The sequence below is a fragment of the Mesoplodon mirus genome, assembly GCF_964341445.2.
Source record: "Mesoplodon mirus genome assembly, chromosome: 6".
NCBI classification, from domain to species: domain Eukaryota; kingdom Metazoa; phylum Chordata; class Mammalia; order Artiodactyla; family Ziphiidae; genus Mesoplodon; species Mesoplodon mirus.
In genome coordinates, this window is record NC_138982.1 from 139288042 (window position 1) to 139309055 (window position 21014).

Sequence of the window (21014 nt, forward strand, 5' to 3'; positions counted from 1 at the left end):
CACGTGGGGAAGAGAAGCGATGCTAGTGACAGGGCTCAGAGTCCTGGAGCTCAGGCCTCCAGGGCATCTCAAAATGAGCTCTTCATATCTTAACGTGAGGAGGAAAAAAGAGGGGAAAGTCTTTGCAAAATTGTTATTTTAGAAAATTCAAACGTATGCACACGAAAAGAGGAGCGTATACGGAAGCCCCAGAGTCCGTTAGCCAGCTTCCCCAGCGGCTGGTCCTGTTCTTCCCCTCGGCCCTCCCCCGTCTGCCAGCAAAGACGTATCCTGCGAGCAAGAGAACGTGGACAGTAAAGGGACGGAGCATCACGCTTGCTTTGAACGTGGCCGTATTCAACTCCTGTGCTGTCCCTGTGCTGTCCTTCTGAACTAGCCCCTGCCGGTGCGCCTGCCGCAATGGGCCCCGAGCCGAAAGCTCGGCTCCACCCGGGGCCGTCCCTTCACGTCCCTGTCCACGACAGACTGCGCGGTAACAACACTCGACAGCACCAGCACTGTCTTAATGTGAATCTTAACCAAAAACTCACAGAATGTATGTTTGATAAAGTGAGCTGTTGTTTTAATCATCCGAGAAAAACATTCAAATAATTTGTAGAACTGGAACTATATGCACAGTTGAGTTAAGAAGCTACAACTAGGGCTTCCCTGGTGGCGCAGCGGTTGAGAGTCCGCCTGCCGATGCAGGGGACACGGGTTCGTGCCCCGGTCCGGGAAGATCCCACATGCCGCGGAGCGGCTGGGCCCGTGAGCCATGGCCGCTGAGCCTGCGTGTCCGGAGCCTGTGCTCCGCAACGGGAGAGGCCACAACAGTGAGAGGCCCGCGTACCGTAAAAAAAAAAAAAAAAAAAAGAAGCTACAACTATTATGACCAATCTGTCCACGTTAAACAAGAAGCTGCTATGTACTTAAGGTACTCCTGGGAGATTAAAACATTGAAGAAAAAAAGAATCAACCTTTGTCTGCAAGGGCCTTCATATATATATATATATATAAACAGAGATATAGATATACATATAGATACTCTCTATCGAGATTTCAATCTGGTCTCCCCAACCAGACAAGCTCAGTGAGGGCTGTACCGTATGTGTATATGCTATGTTTGTGTGTATAATATACAATATATACATGCACGTATGCGTGTCCATTGTCTTTCTCCTGTACAGCCCACACGCTGCCGACAATAGGAGCATTTTGTTCGGGCTTTGCCTGGTCTCCCTGATCGTTTTCCCAATGGGAACGTCCCTTCCTCATTTTCAGTCTCAGGGCTTTGAGCGGGGCTGATTTCCCCCCATCCCACGGGGGTGTGGAAGTGACCAGAAAGGCAGGACTGCTGCTGGGCTATGGGAAACAGTCCCTTCTGCTGGGGCTGCCAGGCCAGGAGATTGTAAGCCTGCGGCCGCCGGCCAACAACCAGCTTCGCCCCCGAGAACACCGAGCTGGGGGCTGAACGGTGTCCGCCCTGGCCTAGACGGTCCCCTGGAATTGAGAGTTCCATGATCCAATATCCCTTTTTTGGCTAAGCCAGTTTGAGCTGGATTTCTATAACCTGCAGATGAGAGAGTGTGAGTAACGGGCACCAACTTTTGGTCACTGAAGGTTTTTAAGTGTGAAAGCAATAATTAGAAATATAAGGCAGCTGGTGGTAAGTGGGGGGAAGGGGAGAAAGATGGAGAAAAGAGGAAAAACACTGAGGTTATGTTTTAGGAATTGTGTTAAGTTATTAAAATTTTTTTCTTTTTTTTGGCCACACAGCACAGCTTGTGGGATCTTAGCTCCCGGACCAGGGATGGAACCCGTGGCCCCTGCAGTGGAGGCGTGGAGTCCTGACCACTGGACCGCCAGGGAAGTCCCACGTTAAGTTCTTTCACATGTACTTTCTCAATTAATTCTGATAATACAAATGTAAGAACTGTTGACAAAATATAAGGATAGTCACCATTAATTCATTTATTTAATCATTCAGAAAATATTTACTTGGCATGTTCTATGCACCAGGCACTACGCTAAGTACTTCACACCAAGGGCTCATCAACCCCCCAGGAAGAGGGGTCATGAAGCCTGCCTGGGGTCACAGAGTTGGGATCTGAATTTATACCTGCCTGCCTGCTGCTGAAACCCAGGCTCTGAATATTTACGCAATACTGTAACTCCAGCCCAGATCTGTCTGATCTGTCTGCTGCAAAGCCCTGGATCTTCTCGCTCTATCATGATCCTTCCCAGTTACTAAGGAGTGATCTACAGGTGTGAGCTACAGGAGGTCAGAGGGGGTCAGGAGGGTCAGACTTGAGCAGGGCTCCAAGAGGAGGTGCAAGATTCGATCTTTTTTTTTTTTCTTCTTTATGGATGCGCAGCATGCAGGATCTTAGTCCCCCGACCAGGGATGGAACCCGTGCCCCCTGCAGTGGAAGCGCGGAGTCTCAACCACTGGACCGCCGGGGAACTCTCAAGGTTTGATTTTTTCGACTGTCAGTAAACACAGGCCAGGAACGAGCAAAGAAAACGCGTGTCAACAGATTTAAAGCAGACTCCTAGAAAGGAGTCTGTGAACAGGAGGACTAGCACCTCTCATTTAGTTCTGATACACGGTTGCAGCAGACTTGTTGGCGCTGCTGTATTGTGTGTCTTACAGTATAAAACCTTGCTCGTATGGCCGCAAGAGTAAAACCACCACAATAAGACTTCCCTGTGATTTAAACAACGTTTAAAGGAAAAAGTGGCTGCACGGAGGACGACTAGAAAGACGGACAGCTTCCTGTACGCTCTATCTACTAATAGGATGAGAAATGGATGCAAGGTGGCTGAGAAGAAGAACCAGAGCAAATAGGATCGAGCCCTCTAAGAAGTTACAGGGAAACCAGCCCCTGCAAGTTGGCAATTTAATACTGGCTACATTTTAAATCCTTTATTCTCTCTTATGATTTTTCCTGTTTTTACATTATGTTACTACAACACAATTCAGAGGATACATGTAAGATGTCTTTGCGCCCGTATAATTTGAGAAAGATGTTACTAGGGTTCAACAACAACACTTTCTATCCCAAGTCACGCACCCGGGACGCTTCACGGGAAGCTCGATAAGCGATGGCACTGAGAAGGTGACGCCCCGTGGGGCACCTCTCTGCGGGGCACCTGCCCCACTGTCCAACAAGGAGGGTAGAAAAAGCCCCATCTAGAGTGACCGAGTGAATGGATGAATGAAGAAGAGATCAAGAAGCTATAATCCGGGCTTCCCTGGTAGCGCAGTGGTTGGGAGTCTGCCTGCGAATGCGGGGGATGCAGGTTCGTGCCCTGGTCCGGGAAGATCCCACATGCCGCAGAGAGGCTGGGCCCGTGAGCCATGGCCGCTGGGCCTGCGCGTCCGGAGCCTGTGCTCCGCAACGGGAGAGGCCACGACAGTGAGAGGCCCGCGTACCGCAGGAGAAAGAAAAAAAAAAGAAGCTATAATCCTAGCTTCTCTCAAGAAGTATATTTCTCAAAAGAAGCAATGACAATTTGAATAAGAGCTGAGAATTTGATGATATTGGGGAATATTTATTCATTCTGACAGGTGTGAAAATAGTTAACTGGGATTATGTAGAAGAATGTCCCTATTTTTTGGTGATAGATATTGAAGTATTTTGAAATGAATTGTCAAGATTCTGTAACTAACTTTGAAATGATTCAGAAAAAGAAAAATACAGATGAAACAAAGGTGGCAGAATTCTAATAAACGTTGAATCTAGTGGTAAGTGTAAGGTGACAAGCTCTTATAAATTTGAGGTTGAGAAGACATCTCTACGTTTTCAGAAATTTATGAGATATTTGGGGAGGTGCAGAATTCCAAGTTGTAGCATTCTGAGGTTAACCCTCCAAGTGGTAAAACCTGCTGACCAAAATAAAGGGGGTTGGGGTGATTATTTACCTTACTAAAGAATTAACCACATGTTAACTCTTCTTCTGCATTTTAACTAGTTTCCAACTTACACACAGCTACACAGGAACCCAAGTTTTGTATGTATATCTGTCTGGTTTCTTGGCAATATTTGGAAAAGGGTGAGATTTCCAATTTTATTTTAAACAAATTTATCTTTTAACAAGAATGATAAACACAGGAAAAGAAAGTGACAAGTAAGAAGTATGACCACAGAAAATCTGATGTTATTCTATTCAGTTTCTAATGAATATATGCTTCTATTGCTAAATAAGCAGCATCAAAGAACTACTGTGTGGGTAAAGCAGGTTGATGCTGATTCTGGCAAGAGAATAAAATAATTTTGAAAATGCAACGTTTGCGGTATTTTCAGTCTTGCTAAAAAGGAAAAAGGCAATACTTTCTTTCATGGTGAAAGTATTCCCAACCTAGAAAGCTGGTCAGAGGATGCGGGTCTCCACAGCAGCGATCTGTATGTCTATACAAGGAGTCTCCTCTGAACCTAGACACTTTACTGTCACTTCTTATGAGCCGCCCAAAGCCTTCAGGATATTTATTGCCTGAAACAGGTGCACTGACAACAAAGGACTAGAAAAGTTTTTCTTTACAGAAAGGTATTTATTGCGATAGAGTACATCATACTACATGAGTTTCTTCTTGACCGATCTCTTAGGCCATACATAAAACTCACATACAGACAAACCTTTGGTTAAACTCTCACAACTGTTTGGAGGATTTCTATTTTAAAAGTGCTACATTTTAAGCAGGGGAATGGTCTCTACCAAGACCAAATTATCAGCTAAAAATTAATAAATCAAAAAATTTCCTAACTGCCAGCCCTCTTGCACATACGTAAGACAAAATACTTTTGTCTCATCCAGCAGGGGAACCGCTGCAAGGCTGATAACACAAAAGTACCTTTCTTTCCGCTGAATAAAGGAAAGGCTCTCTTTCTCTCGCTCTGAGTCATGACTCCAAACTGCGCCTGAGACAACAATAGGGACTGTGAAAAGAACCCTGAACCAGCGGAGGTAGACGGGAAGTCATAAATCCACTTCCCCCTCATTTACAAGGTTTGTTCAATAAAGAATACAAGCCTATGTCAGAGCGGGAGCCTTTGGGTATGAAACAAAGAGATATTTATACGTATAAAATAGAAAAGTTAGTGTGGGTGCCAGAGAGAAGTGAGGGCATGTCTACTACCAACAATAAAAGCACCCCCCTTACAGTGTCAGTGTGGCCTGAACAGAGCCCCAAAGAAACAACGGAATTTTGCAAAGAAGCTACAGCTTGGGTCCTCCTAGATCCCCATCAAAGATAATGGTCATACATAAAATATGTTCTGCAGGGCAAAATGAGAAATACAGAATATACACGGGAGGGCTCAGCAATAAATACAGTATTAAATTCTTGGGTCCACCTATGAACTTTCAGTGAAAGAAAGACCAAGCTGTTTTGCAGAAGAAAAGTTGTGAAATCAGCTTCACAGGATAAGGAAACTCTCACCTGAATGTTGACAAACACGCCGTGGTAAGTCTCATACAGAACTCTGTTACCCTTCACGTGGAGAGGAAATTCAAAAGGAATTTCTGTTTTGCCACTGGGAAATTTTCCTGGTTTCACCATTTCGATGGTACTGTTGATAATCTGGATGGGCTGTAAAGAAAACCCAAGTCAGTCCATCAACAAGCACTTCTTGATGCACTTTCTTTCATGTTACTGCATCTATTAAATAATCTCCTGAGACACCACACCCCAGCCGTCAGCCACTACCATCCTGGTGCCCTGTCAGCAGTGAGTCGGCCCAAGGTCTCTGGTTCATTTGCAGGACTGGATGCCTAGGTGTTTGGTGCACAGTAGGAAGTGAACTGATATACTTCCTTCCCTTATCCCGAAGTATCTCAGTTGACTGTCCTAACGACCCTTCCAGCGGGCACCTCCACCCTTCAGGCGTGCACGGCACTTGGCAAGGCGCGGGGCCCTCGTGCAGCCCAGGGCACCTGTGTAGGCCTCCTCGGCTGGGCCCTTGGAGGGAAACAGTACTCACACTTGGAACCTGCCTAAAAGGCAGGTGTTACACCTTCCTTAGTTAAGGTACTCTAAGCCATTGATGTACAATCACTTTGAGAAAATCCACAGCTTCTGAAGTGAGTCTCTAAGTGTTGATGGAAGAAAATAAGAAAACTGTGGAAAAACCCGGGAAGGTCCTGAATCTGAATACTCTTAATGAACCTTTCTTTCCTCTCAACTCTTTCCCCTTCAAAACTTAAAGAGTTAATAATATGTCCTTCAGGAAAAGGAAACTGTAAGTATAGAAAAAAGATTTCACTTTCTAGAACACAGAACTTTAAGTGACAGAAAAGAATGGCTCTACCTGCATCTTACCTGAACGCCATATCCAACAGCAGCTGGATTAAAGTAACAGTTAAAATAACAGCTCTGTTTTAGGAAGGTAAGTGCCAGAGTCCCAGGCGCGACTTCTCCAAGCGCTAGGATCTTTAATGGCTGAAATCAGTCCCCCTAAAGCTCCCCTAATCCTGTCTAATGGGAATAAAAACAAGCAGACTTTCAATAACAGAATATATTCAAAATCAAAACATCTGAATGTTTTTTCAGTTTGATTAGTAAATAGTAAAAGCATAACTACCACCATTCCTTGCAAAATAGCGACAAATAACAAGCCAGACAGCAAGTATAAACCACCACAGACGTTTGAAAAACGAACTAAACACGTGCAACGCTAGCATTCTTACCTTAACAGAATTATAGAATGCTTCGAACACACCCACACTCTTGGCACTGAGTTGGAGGTTCACGGTTCCTTCCACGGTCAAGGAGACTCCCTGGTGCTGGACTGAATCCTTCCCAGATACGACCACCACCCCGGAGAGCATTTCCTGGGGGAGGGAAGACAGCCACCCAACACGTTAGCACGGCTCTTTCATCCACCTGGTTTACTGGCAAAGTCAGCCTCCGTAACCATCAATTTGTTCAAAGATGCAGACACTCACTGAGTGCTTATCTCAGACCAGATGCCTGGATAGCAGGATGGGGAAGGGCCAGCCCTGGGGGGTCCCGGGGGAGCGGGGCGAGGAATCTCATCCCATCACCGCCTTCCAGACACACCTTCGTTCCCACTGGAGAATCCAAACAAATGTCTGATTTCAAAAGGGCAAAGAGAAGGGCCTGGGGGAATGGCAGATTCACAGACCATTACACAGGAGCGTGTATGACGATCTCCTCAGAAGGAATATGACACAATAAGACCCTTTTCTTTAGGTTCTTTCTCAATTATGCTGACTAAGATGATTACACACTGTCAAACGCATGAGTAATTGAGCATGGCTGCTGGTCGGGTCTCCTCTGCCCAGAGAGCCTCGTGGGGGGCCTGGCAGTCGTGGATATACCACCCGACGGCCACACGGCCCTTCACTAAGCCCCCAGCCCCTCTGTGTCCTGCTTCCCGCTGGTGGACAGTTGAGCCCAGATTTCCCTGGTTCATGAATCATTTAAGAAAGCCTTCACAACAGAGCATCCATTCACTTCTCTGGCGATAATCACTGAGTCATAGACTATGGACATTAACTACAGTCCTTCCTGTCACCGTGGGCTTGATGGTCTCAAGTTGCCACTGGGGTTTGAGTGGAACAGGAAGTTGAGAAGATTAACTAGCACCAACCAAAGGAAATCCACAATAGACACAAAACAACGTGTTTCTGAAATGACCTCGAGAAACGGTTTGTGAACTGTTCTCAAGTGGTAATGTGATGGCAGAACTGATGACAAAAAGACGAAAAAAAGAAAAACAACAAAAACTAAAAATGGCCCCACAGATCAAAGCATTAAAAACATCTGTCCTCCTGGCGTTTAAATCTGCTTACCTTTTATTTTCTCTAGTCATCTGGTGAAAAAACTTTCACCAAGTTCTCACATTATGTGAAATTTTGGGAGCGGGGACTATTCTAACGTCCCTTAAATATGCTAAGTATTTTGGCTTTGTTTCCCATTCCCCATCCCAAAGCGCTGAAGTCTAAATTAAACAAACACTCTCAGCTCCCTTTTAAGCAGAATTCAAGGGGCAGAACTCATTTTGTTCTTGACATAAGAAGCTCGTAAGAGAATTTAAGTGAAAACCCTTCTGAAATACTAATTTTACTTTTAAATTTAATTAAAATTAATTCTATTAATTTTTTGTACAACCTAAATAAAATTTAAAAATGTAATTTTTAAGAATTTAAATCCACTAGTATATTTTAAGAAATATGCTTTACTAGCATGCCCCAGAATTAAAATCAGAGAAAACAATTTCATGAACTTTATCAATTAAACAACACAATAGTACTTGGTTCTGCTTCTATTTAATCGCAACGTATTCAGTTAATCTCATGGGAACAGGATCTGGGTTGACCACTGAATACCATATTATAATCACGACATCAATAGAACTGTTTCCTTCCTTAATCCCTATGGCATAAGAAGGAAAAAGCAGTGAAGTACCCTGGAAATTAGCAGAGTAAATATTTTATGATTCTTTTGTCATTCCTTGATTTCAATTAAGAAATACAGTAGAGAGTATAAAAAATTAATATAAAATTTGCAGATAAATTAGGCATTCTAACAATACACAGGTCCATTCAATTCCTACCAACATAAGAAGGATAAAGAATGAGTCCAAGTACAGCCCATGGAGCCAAGAATTTTAAAATATATTTCAACAAAGAGTTAAGACCCATGGTAAGAAGACGACTGACACTTCTTTTTGTCTTTTTAAATTGAGGTATAATCGACATACAACACTGTATTTGTTTTAGGTGTACCACACAATTCTTAGTTAACCCTGGTGAGAGAGGAGAGAATAAGTTGTGTAACTGAAATTAAGGAGAACCCAAGACCTCACCAAGAACTTCCCGCTCAGACTCCCACCTAGAAGGCTCAACAGGGAGAAAAGAAGATCAGGGCCGTGGACAGCGAGGGTACCTCGCTGGTACCGTGACGTGATAAGTGGGGGTCCCTCACTGAGGGCCATGATTTCAAAGAGGAGCCCCTTCTGGACGTAAGGATGAAATGAACCCCGGAAACAATGTACAGTGTGTGATTTTCAGGGTGAGAAGAGCCAAGGCTTCTGTCACATCAGCAAGGAGGCCCCTGCCCTGAGAAAGGTTAAGAAACGGAGAGAGACGCAGGCCCCGCACTCGTGCGCGTGTAGCCGACACGAGGAGACAGATCCCGGCGCTCTGGCCCGCCCGTGTGGCCCTCGGAGGGGACCCGCAGCCGCCACGCTCCCACCAGCATCGGCAGAAGCCGGGCCCTGCTGGGGGGCGCGTCCCGCGCGGCGCCCGCGGCCGGCCCGCAGCAGGGGGGGCTCCGGGCTCTGCCCGGAGGAGCCGAGTCCAGAGGAAGACCTGGAACCCCGGCACCAGAGCCAAACCAGAAGCGGGGGCGCCCAAAGGCTCCGGGTCTCCCCGGCAGACCGGCCGCCGGCTTTCTCCGCAGAAGCCGCCGCCGAGGCTTCCCGAGGGGGCTGAGAGGCTGCGGCTTGTAACTCTGTGTTCTCTAAACGGAAGAGGCCGCTAGCGGACTCCACGACTCCTTTCTTCTTTGTTCTCCGGAATCTAATGCCAAACCCATAATTAGGGCTCTGGGCTGCAGGAGGGCAGCGTCGAGTCAGCAACGCCCCCGCCCGGCCTCCTGGAAATCACCCAGAAGAACAAGACCCAAAACCACAAACGCCTTTCTCGGTGAAGCACGGAGACGGCTAAGTGCCGTGAAATAGGTCAAGAGACGAGCAGGGGTCGCGCAGTCAAAAGCCGAAGTGAGGCCCGCGGCTGCAGGAAGCCGCTTCTGGAAGGTGAGGGGCACCTGGGACGGAGACTCCCGACGCCCCGCGCGGGAAGCAGGAGCTGTGTGACCCGCCCCGCAGCTGCTTCTCACATACGGGGGGCGGGGGTGAAGGTTAGAGAGACTCAGGTCAAACCTCAGCCCGCGCGGTCCCGGAATAAACCATCTCCTGCAAGGAGGAGACATTGAGAGAGCCAGCAGAGGTGCTTGGACACACAAAGCACAGACCACGTGGCTCTTCTACGTAAAGGAACTCCACAGGATAAAGGCCAGTCATTTCCACGGCCCTACAGACGGGGGGCTCCCGCCCCACCTGTGTGACCCCATCTCTAAACCCTCCCCCTCTGCCACTCCTCTCCACCGTCCGGGCCCCTCATCCAGCCTCAGGACGTGCGCACACACTCCTGCCCCCACCTGGATGCTCTTCTTCCAGAACCCACGTGGCTCGTGACAGAGACTATCTCCTTGACCAAACTCCACTCAGCCTCTCTTGAGCTCTTTTTCAGCCAGGCCTCGGCTTTTGATTTCCGTGTTCCTCTCTGCATCTCGTCCGATTGTCGCAAGAATTCTGCTAAGTCAGTTTAACCATCCTCCATATCCATCACCCTCAACACCTGACCAGGTTCCTCATTCTCCACCTCTCCTGGCCCCGCGGGGTGTCTGATGGACCTGGCCTGCCTTCAGCAAGAACCCTGTGAGCTGGTTTATTCCTTTACCCTCCTGATGTTTCTTCTCAGTTATTTTCCATCCAGTGACCACCCCCCACCCCGCTCCCTGGCGATAATTACCACCTGCCCACACTGCACTCAGAGTCGAGCCTCTTTTCCCCACGGCAAGACCCCACTAGTGGTCCCTACATCTATGGCCACAGTTCCCCTCTGAATAAAGTCTGCTTTACCATCTTCAACAAGGGCCATGGATAATTTTTTCTCTCACACTCGCTCCCTCCTCTCCATCAAGTTGGTGCTCAAATAACAGCATCCTCATGAGGACTCCCCTGACCACTATTAAAACTGCACCATGGGCTTCCCTGGTGGTGCAGTGGTTGAGAGTCCGCCTGCCGATGCAGGGGACACGAGTTCGTGCCCTGGTCCAGGAAGATCCCACATGCGGCGGAGCGGCTGGGCCCGTGAGCCATGGCCGCTGAGCCTGCGCGTCCGGAGCCTGTGCTCCGCAACGGGAGAGGCCACAACAGTGAGAGGCCCATGTACCGCAAAAAAAAAAAACAAAAAAAAACAAAAAACTGCACTACCCCCTTCCAACACTCACTTATCCCCCCTCCCTAACTTTGCTCTGCAGCACTTGTCGCCTTCTAAAATACTCCATAGGTGCTTATCTATTTTCCTTATCATCTGTACTCCTGGAATGTAAACTCCACAAGGGTAGGGTGACAGCAAGAGCAGGCACTCGATGTTTACTGCACGGATAAATGACCACCCACCAGAAAAAGACAGCACCATCAAGCACATGGAAACTGTGAACATGCATTTCACTGTGAATTTTTAAATGACATGATGCAATTGCTTCTATGAGGGATGAACACAAGACAGAGCTATGAGAGTTCAGGGATAAGATGGTTGAGGCAAAAGAAAGAGATAAAAAATATAAGAAAAGCTCAGAAAAGAAGTGGAAGGAAAAAATAAAACAAAACCATCACAGAAAAGGAGGTGAAACTGAAAGGGGCTCAAAATACATACAGGACAGAAATGGGAAAATTCAAACAAATCGTGTGAAAATTTAAGAAAGAATTAAAAAGAATCACCAGAGAAAAAGATAAATACAAGAGACCATGAGGAACATCCAACATATGCATAATGAAGTTCCCAAATAAGAAAACTGAAATAATGGAACACAACATATTTACTGATGTAATTTTTAAATACTGAAAAAGCAAATGGATTAGGAACAGTTAAGAAAAAGACAGACTCTAGTAAAACTATTCTACTTAAAAAAAGGAAGAATCCTTTAGGAGTCAGGCAAAAGAGAAGTCCCTTACAAGAGGGGGAAAAGCAGACTTCTTTACAGCAAAATACAATCCAAAATGAAAGTACAGCAATGCTCAAGGAAACAAAGTGTGATGATACTAGGGTTTTATATTTACCTAAACAGTTGCTCACATATAAAAGAAGTTTTAAATGTGCAAAAGCAAACAAACAAAACCCCAAGGAGCACTGCATAAAAAGCCTTCTTGAGGAACTGACTAGATAGTGAACTATAACTCTTCAAGAGAAACCCTGCATCAAAAAAACCAACTGTGGGCTTCCCTGGTGGCGCAGTGGTTGGGAGTCCGCCTGCCGATGCAGGGGACGCGGGTTCGTGCCCCGGTCCGGGAGGATCCCGCATGCCGCGGAGCGGCTGGGCCCGTGAGCCATGGCTGCTGAGCCTGTGAGTCCAGAGCCTGTGCTCCGCAACGGGAGAGGCCATAACAGTGAGAGGCCCGCGTACCACAAAAAAAAAAAAAAAAAAAAAAAAAAAAGAACCAATTGTGAGGACTGGATCCATTCAACTGAAAGAAGAAGACTAAGAGGTATGTGATGATTATGGTGAGAGCGCAGAGTGCAAGTCCTGGCAGCACAGAAACTACTTCAATAACACCAGCGGGGCAACTAAGGGGCTAGAGAGTGGGAGGCAGCACAATGTACGCGGCTTCCTTGTCCTTGACAGCTGGGGTTGAAAAACGTATCACTGAAACCATGCTCTCCAATACGGTAGCCACTAGCCATAGGTGGCTATTTAAACTTAAATTTATATTAATTAATATTAAGGAAAATTTAAAGTTCAGGTCCTCCGTTGCCCTAGCTACATTTCAACTGCTTGCAAGCCACATTATGGCTAGTGGCTATCACAACGGACAGGGCAGATAAATAGCACATTCACATCGTCACAGAGAGTCCTACTGCACAGTGCTGATTTAAAGTTAATAAATCAAAAATAAATAAATAAATAAAACAAATTATCCATTTATCGTCAAAAGAATAAAGTTAATAAGTCAAATAATGTTGTGCAAATAAAGTCAACAAGTTAAACACCAATAAAGGTAATGTTTGTAAATAACTAAGATCAGTTGGTAGAAGAGAAGGGAGAAGGAACGAAGAGGAGCCATACTAACTTCATCATTGTTCATAGTAGAGAATTAATAAATAACATCTAAAACAGAGAAGATCTGGGGTACAATAAAAAGCTGTAAGGATAAGAGTTATAATAAAACTGCAAATTATTAGAAGATCATACAAACAACATAAAGCAAATAAGACTGTAGAGAGGCAGATGTTCTAAAAGCTACTTACAAAACAATACCCCCAAGGACTTCCCTGGTGGCACAGTGGTTAAGACTCCGCGCTCCCAATGCGGAGGGCCCAGGTTCGATCCCTGGTCAGGGAACTAGATCCCACACGCATGCTGCAACTAAGAGTTCGCATGCCACAACTAAGGAGCTGGCGAGCTGCAACTAAGGAGCCTGCCTGCCGCAATTAAGACCCAGTGCAGCCAAATAAATAAATAAAATAAATATTTTAAAAAATGTTAAAAAAAAACCCAATCCCTCAAATGATAACATAGTACCAGTGGCAGAATTAATGCCAAACATATGTCATATATATATATATATATATATATATTTTTTTTTTTTTTGCGGTACACGGGCCTCTCACTGTTGTGGCCTCTCCCTTTGCGGAGCACAGGCTCCGGACGCGCAGGCTCAGCGGCCATGGCGCACAGGCCCAGCCGCTCCACGGCATGTGGGATCTTCCCGGACTGGGGCACGAACCTGTGTCCCCTGCCTCGGCAGGCGGACTCTCAACCACTGCGCCACCAGGGAAGCCCCATATGTCATATTAATAAACAGGCTAAATTAATACCTATTAAAAAACAGACGTTCCGATTTTATCTCAAAGCAAAACCCAATTTTATGTTGTACGACAAAGAAGCACCTAAAAACGGCAGGGGTGAGGGTGGATTTGGAAAGGTTGAGGAAGAAAGGATAAGCAAAGGTATATGAAGCAAATGGAAGAAATAAATCGCGGGCTGTAATCTTAATATCAGACAAGGCTGAGTTCTGAGAAAGAAGGATTAAACCAACAAAGAAGGGCACTGTATGCTTTTAAAGGGTACAGCCCACAGGAGAGACATGCGGCATCACTATCTGTGGATCAAATAACACAGCATCAACACTCAGAGCAAAAACCACAGGGGATACAGGAGAAAACTGAGTAAAACACATTCATTGTGGGAAATGTTAATTTACCCCCCTTAGCCAGGATGGAAAAGAGGACAAAAAGAAGAAAAGATATAAGCACCTTAGTTACACATCAGTAAAGTATAACTAATTGAACTCAATACACAACATGCTGACCTCCACACCCTGAATGCAGTAAGTCCAACAGGTCTTTCTTTAGGGAAAAAAATAGCAAAGCAAATTATTAATCTAATCGAGAAATAAAAAATATCAAAGCTAGAGCAGTAATTAAAATAAGAATAAAAGAACACATTGTTCAATTGCATATAAGTAAATCTGAAAAGTTGGTAAAGTGAATTACTTTTCTAGGAAAATATAATTTACCCAAACTAACTCCAAAAGAGACAGGAAAGCTAAACAAATAAATCACCATAGAAAAATCAGAGAAAGTTATATATAAGCCCCCCCAAAGCACCAGGCCCAGAGACTTTCACAGATCATTTCCAAATGTGTAAAGTACAGAAAATTCCAATGTTAAACTACTCCAAAACACAAAAAAGTAAAGAATTTCTTTTAAAAAATAAAGCAAATATATCAGTGACACCACAGTAAGACAATATCTATACACACAACACACCCATACAAAAAGAAAACTAGATTTTTCTCACTTATAAATACCAGTGCAAAAGCCCTATATAAGATATTAGCAATACAACCCAGTAGCAACTTAAAGGAATATTACACCATAAGTATGTGGGATTTAGTCCAGGAATGTATGGATAGCTCAACTGTTGAGGAAAACTATTAATACAACTCACAAGTAATAGCTCTCTAGAGAAAAATCGTATAGTCATTTCCACAGATGCTAAAAAGTCACTTGCTAAAATTAATATCCATTCTTGATAAAATTCTTATTAGTAAAATAAGAATAGAAGGATATTTCCTTACCCAGAAGCCAGCATCAGACTTAATGGGAAATGAAATACATTGCATTTAAGTCAGGAATAAAACAAGGATGACCACTATCATCACTATTAACGTACTATATGTACTAGTTAATGCGATGAAACTAGAGAAAGAAGTATGAACTGAAATGGAGGCAAAATTATCATTATTTGTAGATGACATGATTGCATGCCTGAAAGAACCCAAGAGAATCTACTGAAAACTATCAACATGAAGAGAATTTCAGGAAGGAAGATAGCTGGGTACAAAATTAATATACAGAAATCAATAAGGCAACATGTACACAACAACTATCAATGAGAAGATACACTGGAAGAAAATACTTTCTTTTTAAAACCAACAAAAAGTTAAAACATTATAAATCAATTTAACAGGAAATGTCTAAAACCCTTAGAAGATGAAAACTTAAAACACAGCTGAAGGGCACAAAAGAAACAAATGGAAAGCCACACCATGTTTTTACACCCTTTACATGTCTACTTTCAGTCTATAAAGGTAACATAATCCAAAGAAAACAACATCAGAATTGTTTTTTCTTTTTTAGAGGTGGGCTGGGGTGAGACAGACTAGACAAGCTGATTTTAAAACTCATCTGGAATAATAAATAAATTTTATTTATTTATGAGGAGAAATGAGGGGGACTAGCCCTACGAGATATTATAACGCCTCAAAAACTTACAAAGTGAGGTGGAGGGCATGTACAGGCTGAAAGGTCAATGGAACAAGACGGAAACTCCAGAAATAAACCCAGATATACGGGAATTTAGTAGATGATAAAGGAAGCATTTTAATCCAGAGGGAAAGTTGGAATATTCACTAAAGAATACTGGAAAACCAGCCAGAGATCTGGGGGGAAAAACTGTCCAGAAAACTGGCAAAAAAAATTAAGTTGGATCCATACTGCAAACCTTTGCAGGTAAAAAGTTCTAAATGCATCGAAGACTTAAATGTAAAAATTGAATAACCAAAATTTTAGAACCACAGGGAATGATTTTTATCATATCAAAGTGGCAAAGGCCTTTCTAAGAATGACTCAAAACTCAATAATAAATGACTACAAATACAACCAAAAATAGTTTGTTACATAAAAGTGATTACAAGCAACATCACTTATATAAATGATAAACTAGAGAAATAATGCAACTTAATATAACAGGTAAAAGGCTAATTTCTCTAATATTTTAAGCAACTTAATAAAACAGGTAAAAGGCTAATTTCACTAATATTTTAAGAACTCCTAAAAAATAAACAAAACAAAAACCACCTAACAACCTAATAGAAAAATTGAATGATACGAAAACAGGTCACAGAAAAGGAAAAGCAAATTGCTCCTAAGCCCAAGAAAAAATGCTCAATATCAGTGATAACATGAGAAATGATCATTAAAACTATCCTAAGTACCATTTTCCACCTATCAGATTAGCAAAGACCAAAATATATGATCATATTATGGTAGGGGAGGGGGCAACAGGCACTCTCATACATTGCTGAGGGTAGCTGAGAATACCACAGTCTTGTACGGGCCATTTGGCAAAACCGAAAACATTTTACAAACACCTGGGCCCAGCAATACCACTTTTAGGAATTTTCCTCAAAGACATTTGCACGTTGAAATGATTATGTACAGTAGTTACTCACTGCAACATTGTTCGTAATAACAAAAGAATGTAAACAACCTAAATTCCAACGATAAGAAAATGGTGGTTTTCCCTTTAATATCTTGGAGATATTCATATTAGTACATATATGTTCTTTTTTTAAAGGCTGCATGTTGCACCATTGTGAAAAATGGGGAGAAAAAGAACATTTATATATATTTACTTGTATATGCATGAAATAACTTTGGCAGAAATGACAAGAAATCGAGAGCTTTTAGTTGCCCCATAGGAGAGGACCTTGATGGACAAAGGAGGGCAGGCGCATCCATTCTGGAACTCAAGAATTTTAAACCACCTGCACGGATGTTAACTGGTAACATAATAAATCAAGTTTAAAGTAAGATCAATCCCAGGCTGGGTGACCTCGAAGTGTAAAAATGTACAAAGTTCTAAGCCCCTTAAATGCTGATGACCCAAGGGCACAGTGGTCTTCCTCAGGAAAAGGTCTAAAGACTGTACGCTAGAAAGTCACATTCTCCGGATCACCTCTTACTTTGGACTTGAACAAAACTGCTAGGGAAGTAAAAGTCTCCGAGTTAATGCCTCAGCCGCGCTCTCTCTAATATTTTCTTTCTGATGGTCCCAAGCAGCATGAGGAGCCTCCACAGCCATCGCTGTCCCCAGGAGTCCTCTGAGTCTCTGAACAAGTCCTTCCTTCTTAACATTTCAGCGATACTCTTAGAAACGCCTAGGATTCTCTTATACCACATCGGCCTAGAGATCCTGTACCCCAAGCGTGAGTTGCCCTTTCGCTTACAGACAGTGAACCAAATGTGTTAAGCAGTTCACTAACATAAAAAAAATCACAAGGTGAATCACTGCGCTGGGTGGGAAAACACAAGTGCACTTTTGCTTGTTGAAAGACTCTCGTCCTTCTTGGTGGCACTGAGAGACCTGTTTTGGTTGCAAAAGGGAAATCAGACCCATTGAAGAGATTTCAACTTCTTAGGTGTCCCCATCTCCATTTTTCTGTAAAACAACTGTTTTCCATCGTGTTTTAAAACAGAATAAACAATCACCAGATATTTCTCCACATATTAAGTAATGGGCCAATACTGTGTGGTGTTTACTAAGGTTCTAGAAAGGAGAATTTTGAAGAGATGCATCATTTCCAATCTATCATTAAGACCAAGACAATGCTGTTGAGCAACCCCATTCCTAGATTTTACTCAAATGAAATCGAAGATTTTGTTCACACAAAAACCTGTACGCAAATATTTCTTGTAACTTCACTCATCATCACCCAAGTGTCCTTCAGCGGGCCAATGGAGGAACAGTGGTACATCCATGAAAGAGAAGACAACTCAGCAATAAAAAGGAACAAACTACTGACACACACGGCAACTTGAATGAGCCTCAAAGGCATTATGCTAAGCGGTAAGGCCAGATTCAAAAGGCTGCCTGTTGTACAACTGTATTTATGTCACATATGTGACTTTCTGCAAAAGGCCAACTATAGGGATTAAAACCACATCAGTGATTGCCTGAGGCTGGGGCGCGTGTGGGGCAAGAGGCTGAGTACAGAGGACACGAGGGAACTTGGGGGAGTGCCGGAACTCTTCCATATCTTGATTGTGATGGCAGCTAAGGTCTCAGAGAAACTTGCAGTGAAAAGAGCAATCTATTGTATGTGATATACATCAATTAAGAAACTCACAAAGATAATCAAGTATAGAAAGAAACACAGTTATCCTACCTTGTTGACAACAGGGTCACATTCTTCAAGTGATTAATATTTAAGTAAAAATCAAGCAGTTCATTAGCAATGAAACTGTAACAAAATACTGAGATACTAATTTGTGTGGCTTATATACACTTCCTGCCAAAACAGTAGAAATAATATAATCATTCAGTCAACATACATTTTTGGCATGCGCACCATGCATCAGATACTGTTCCAGGCACCAGGGACAGGGTAGTGAACAGAAGAGGTAAAGCCCTTGTTCTCAGTGGGCTTACATTTCAGTACTGCATTCTGATGGTGTACTAATATGGTAAAACAAAGCAGCTTTCTTCTAGGTCAGTATAGTACAAGTACAGGTCTAAATACTCAGTAAAATGGGCTGACAAAAATCACAGCTATTGTCCGATGGAGCCATCTCTGAAATTTCTAGTCCTGAAATTTTCTTGAGAGTCTGGAAAGGAAACCTGAGCCCCTGAATAAAAGTTTAGATGAAAGGGGCAAAATGAGATTGCCAATACTAGTCAGGAAAGTAAAAATTAATAAGAGTAAGTAAATATAAGGTCTTTAGCGCAGGAATATTAAAATTGAATCTTGGCGTGCTGCATGGTTTCAGGGGTTAGATACTACACATTAGCAAAATTATGAGTTAATACAGATGACTAGATTTCAGATTTCAATAACATTAAAACTCACAGAAACTTTATAGTGTTGATACTCGTTTGGCATTATTGGCCTAAGTGAATGCAAAGACTCCAGACTATAAACCCAAGAGTTTAGGAGAGCTCTGACCGCAGAGGCGTCTGGGAGATGGCCTGATTACAGGCCAAAGTAATGACCGTGGAATACAGGCAGATGGCCAAAGAAAATGCTCTGAGTAGCCAGCCCAACACTTACATAACGAACCACCACCACCAAATTGAATACCAGTCAGAGGGAACTCAAGTACGAGTGAGACCGACAGTGCATCACCCAAATCCAAGGCACAGGCAAACTCCAGGAACAGAGAGCGAGAGGTGAGCCCTGCAGCAAACTAGGCCACGCCAAGGGCTGCTGAAAGCAGGAGCTCACAGAAGAGCTCAGGGCAGTCACGTGCTGCCCAGCACAGGTGCAGCCTCCCTGCTTCAGACGGGCCCGGCAGCTCCCAGGGCCACCGCCCGGGGCCACCATTCCAGCCCACAGCAAAGGCTGGGAATGTGCAGCATTGGTCCTGGGAAACGCACACGGAGCAGTGAAGGGGAGACAGAGGATATTACTCCTCATCCGACACTCCCTCCTATTACCTGAATGTTCTCAGCAAGTTAAAAGAAAACTTTTTAAATGTACAAAACAAATATAAACTCTTTTGAAATACCCAAAACAAATGGACACTATGATACCTTTTTTTAATTTTAGAAAAGTTTTTTTCCTGATTATTACTGAAGAGGGGAATTTCGGCCCATCGGCCCCTTACTTTTCCACTGACGGGACTTGTGCTCCTTTCCCAAAGGTTATGATTTGCATTTTACAGTAATGGTCTTAAACAACCTCTTCTGATGAAACAAAGGAAGGGCCAGTTTTTGGCTGACGTCATGCCTAGTGTGTGACAGGAAAACTGTAAGCCTAAGTAAGACTGTCATCATGGTGGGACAGGGTAGTGAGGATTAACGGAAGCCAGTCGTCATTGGAAAGCATGCGTGCCAATGTCAGACAACACAAGAACCTGCCAACCGCTGGGAGGACGGCTGGTGGAACCCTTCCAGTTCCTCAGGGGCAAGCTCTGTCTGGGCATCAGAAATCCAAGGTCAGAATGGATTCATTAGGTACAGGCTCCCATCAAGAGTTAAAGGCTACCTACAATCTCACACTACCCTTCCCAGGATGAGTTTAAACACCAGGATGAACAGTGCAGGACAGACTCCATCAGCTTCTGCTGGGTCTACTGGCCCAAGAACCCCAGGTGAGCAGGTTTCAAGGAGGAAACTGGCAGAAGCCTAACCAAGGATGGTCAGTCCACAGGTAACCTTGGTACTCGTGGATGGTGGGTCTATGACCTGTATGGAGTTAGAAGGCTACCTTTTTTTGACTTAAATCCTCCAGTAAATAAAAGCAAAATGTTTTAAGCCTGGTTGTACGCACTGTTATATCAGAAAGTTAACAGAGCCTGTAAGTTTTGGCATAAAACAAAATAAAACGGGATGATATGAAAAAACTTCAACCTTGTTGGCTCTGGCTAGTCATTACATCCTACAACTAGTAGTTAGTTTCAGTTAGTTCCAGATGTGTGCAGATGCCTCAGCAGCCACTTTGGGATTTGAGGAAGAGTCAGGGAGGGCAGCGTGGGGGGATCACTTCAAATGAAAAAGTTCTGCTTTTATCTGCTTATAAAATGAACTATTTTAATGGATATTATATTTATTAAAATTAATATATCAGAATGCTAATTGATAAGACTTCATTTAATAAAAGAGTCTCATTGCTTAGAATTGCAGCAGGGAGGAGTGCAATCGTTATTCTAAACAGTGTTGTTCATTTTCTTGAGCTGTTTATGAGGAAACATTCACTGTAGTTTGTGAGATGAAGGGTAAGATATAGTTTCCATCACCTTTAGAAAGGCTCCATTTCTCTGAGCCTGAATCTTCTCCTGCCTGCAAGTGAGAGAGTAGACTGTCGCTTCAAAACAGACAATAAAAGACAAAGGAAATCCTTGTAAAAAATTTTTACTGAAATATAGTTAATTTACAATATCGTGTTAGTTTCAGGTGTACAGCAAAGTGATTCACTTACACACATATATATTCTTTT

At 43.5% G+C, this 21014-nt stretch overlaps 1 protein-coding gene across 2 annotated transcripts in view; it reads right to left on the reverse strand.

The window, feature by feature from the left end:
* Positions 1 to 21014, reverse strand: part of VPS26C (VPS26 endosomal protein sorting factor C) — a 53374-nt gene that overhangs the window by 12020 nt on the left and 20340 nt on the right. For both annotated transcript variants that reach the window (XM_082626208.1, XM_082626207.1), the window contains exons 2-3: positions 6667 to 6810; positions 5420 to 5569 (exon numbers count right to left, since the gene is read on the reverse strand). In XM_082626208.1, the coding sequence (XP_082482334.1) occupies positions 5420 to 5569; positions 6667 to 6807 (291 nt within the window). In that variant the 5' untranslated portion in view covers positions 6808 to 6810. The remainder of the gene's footprint in view (positions 1 to 5419; positions 5570 to 6666; positions 6811 to 21014) is intronic.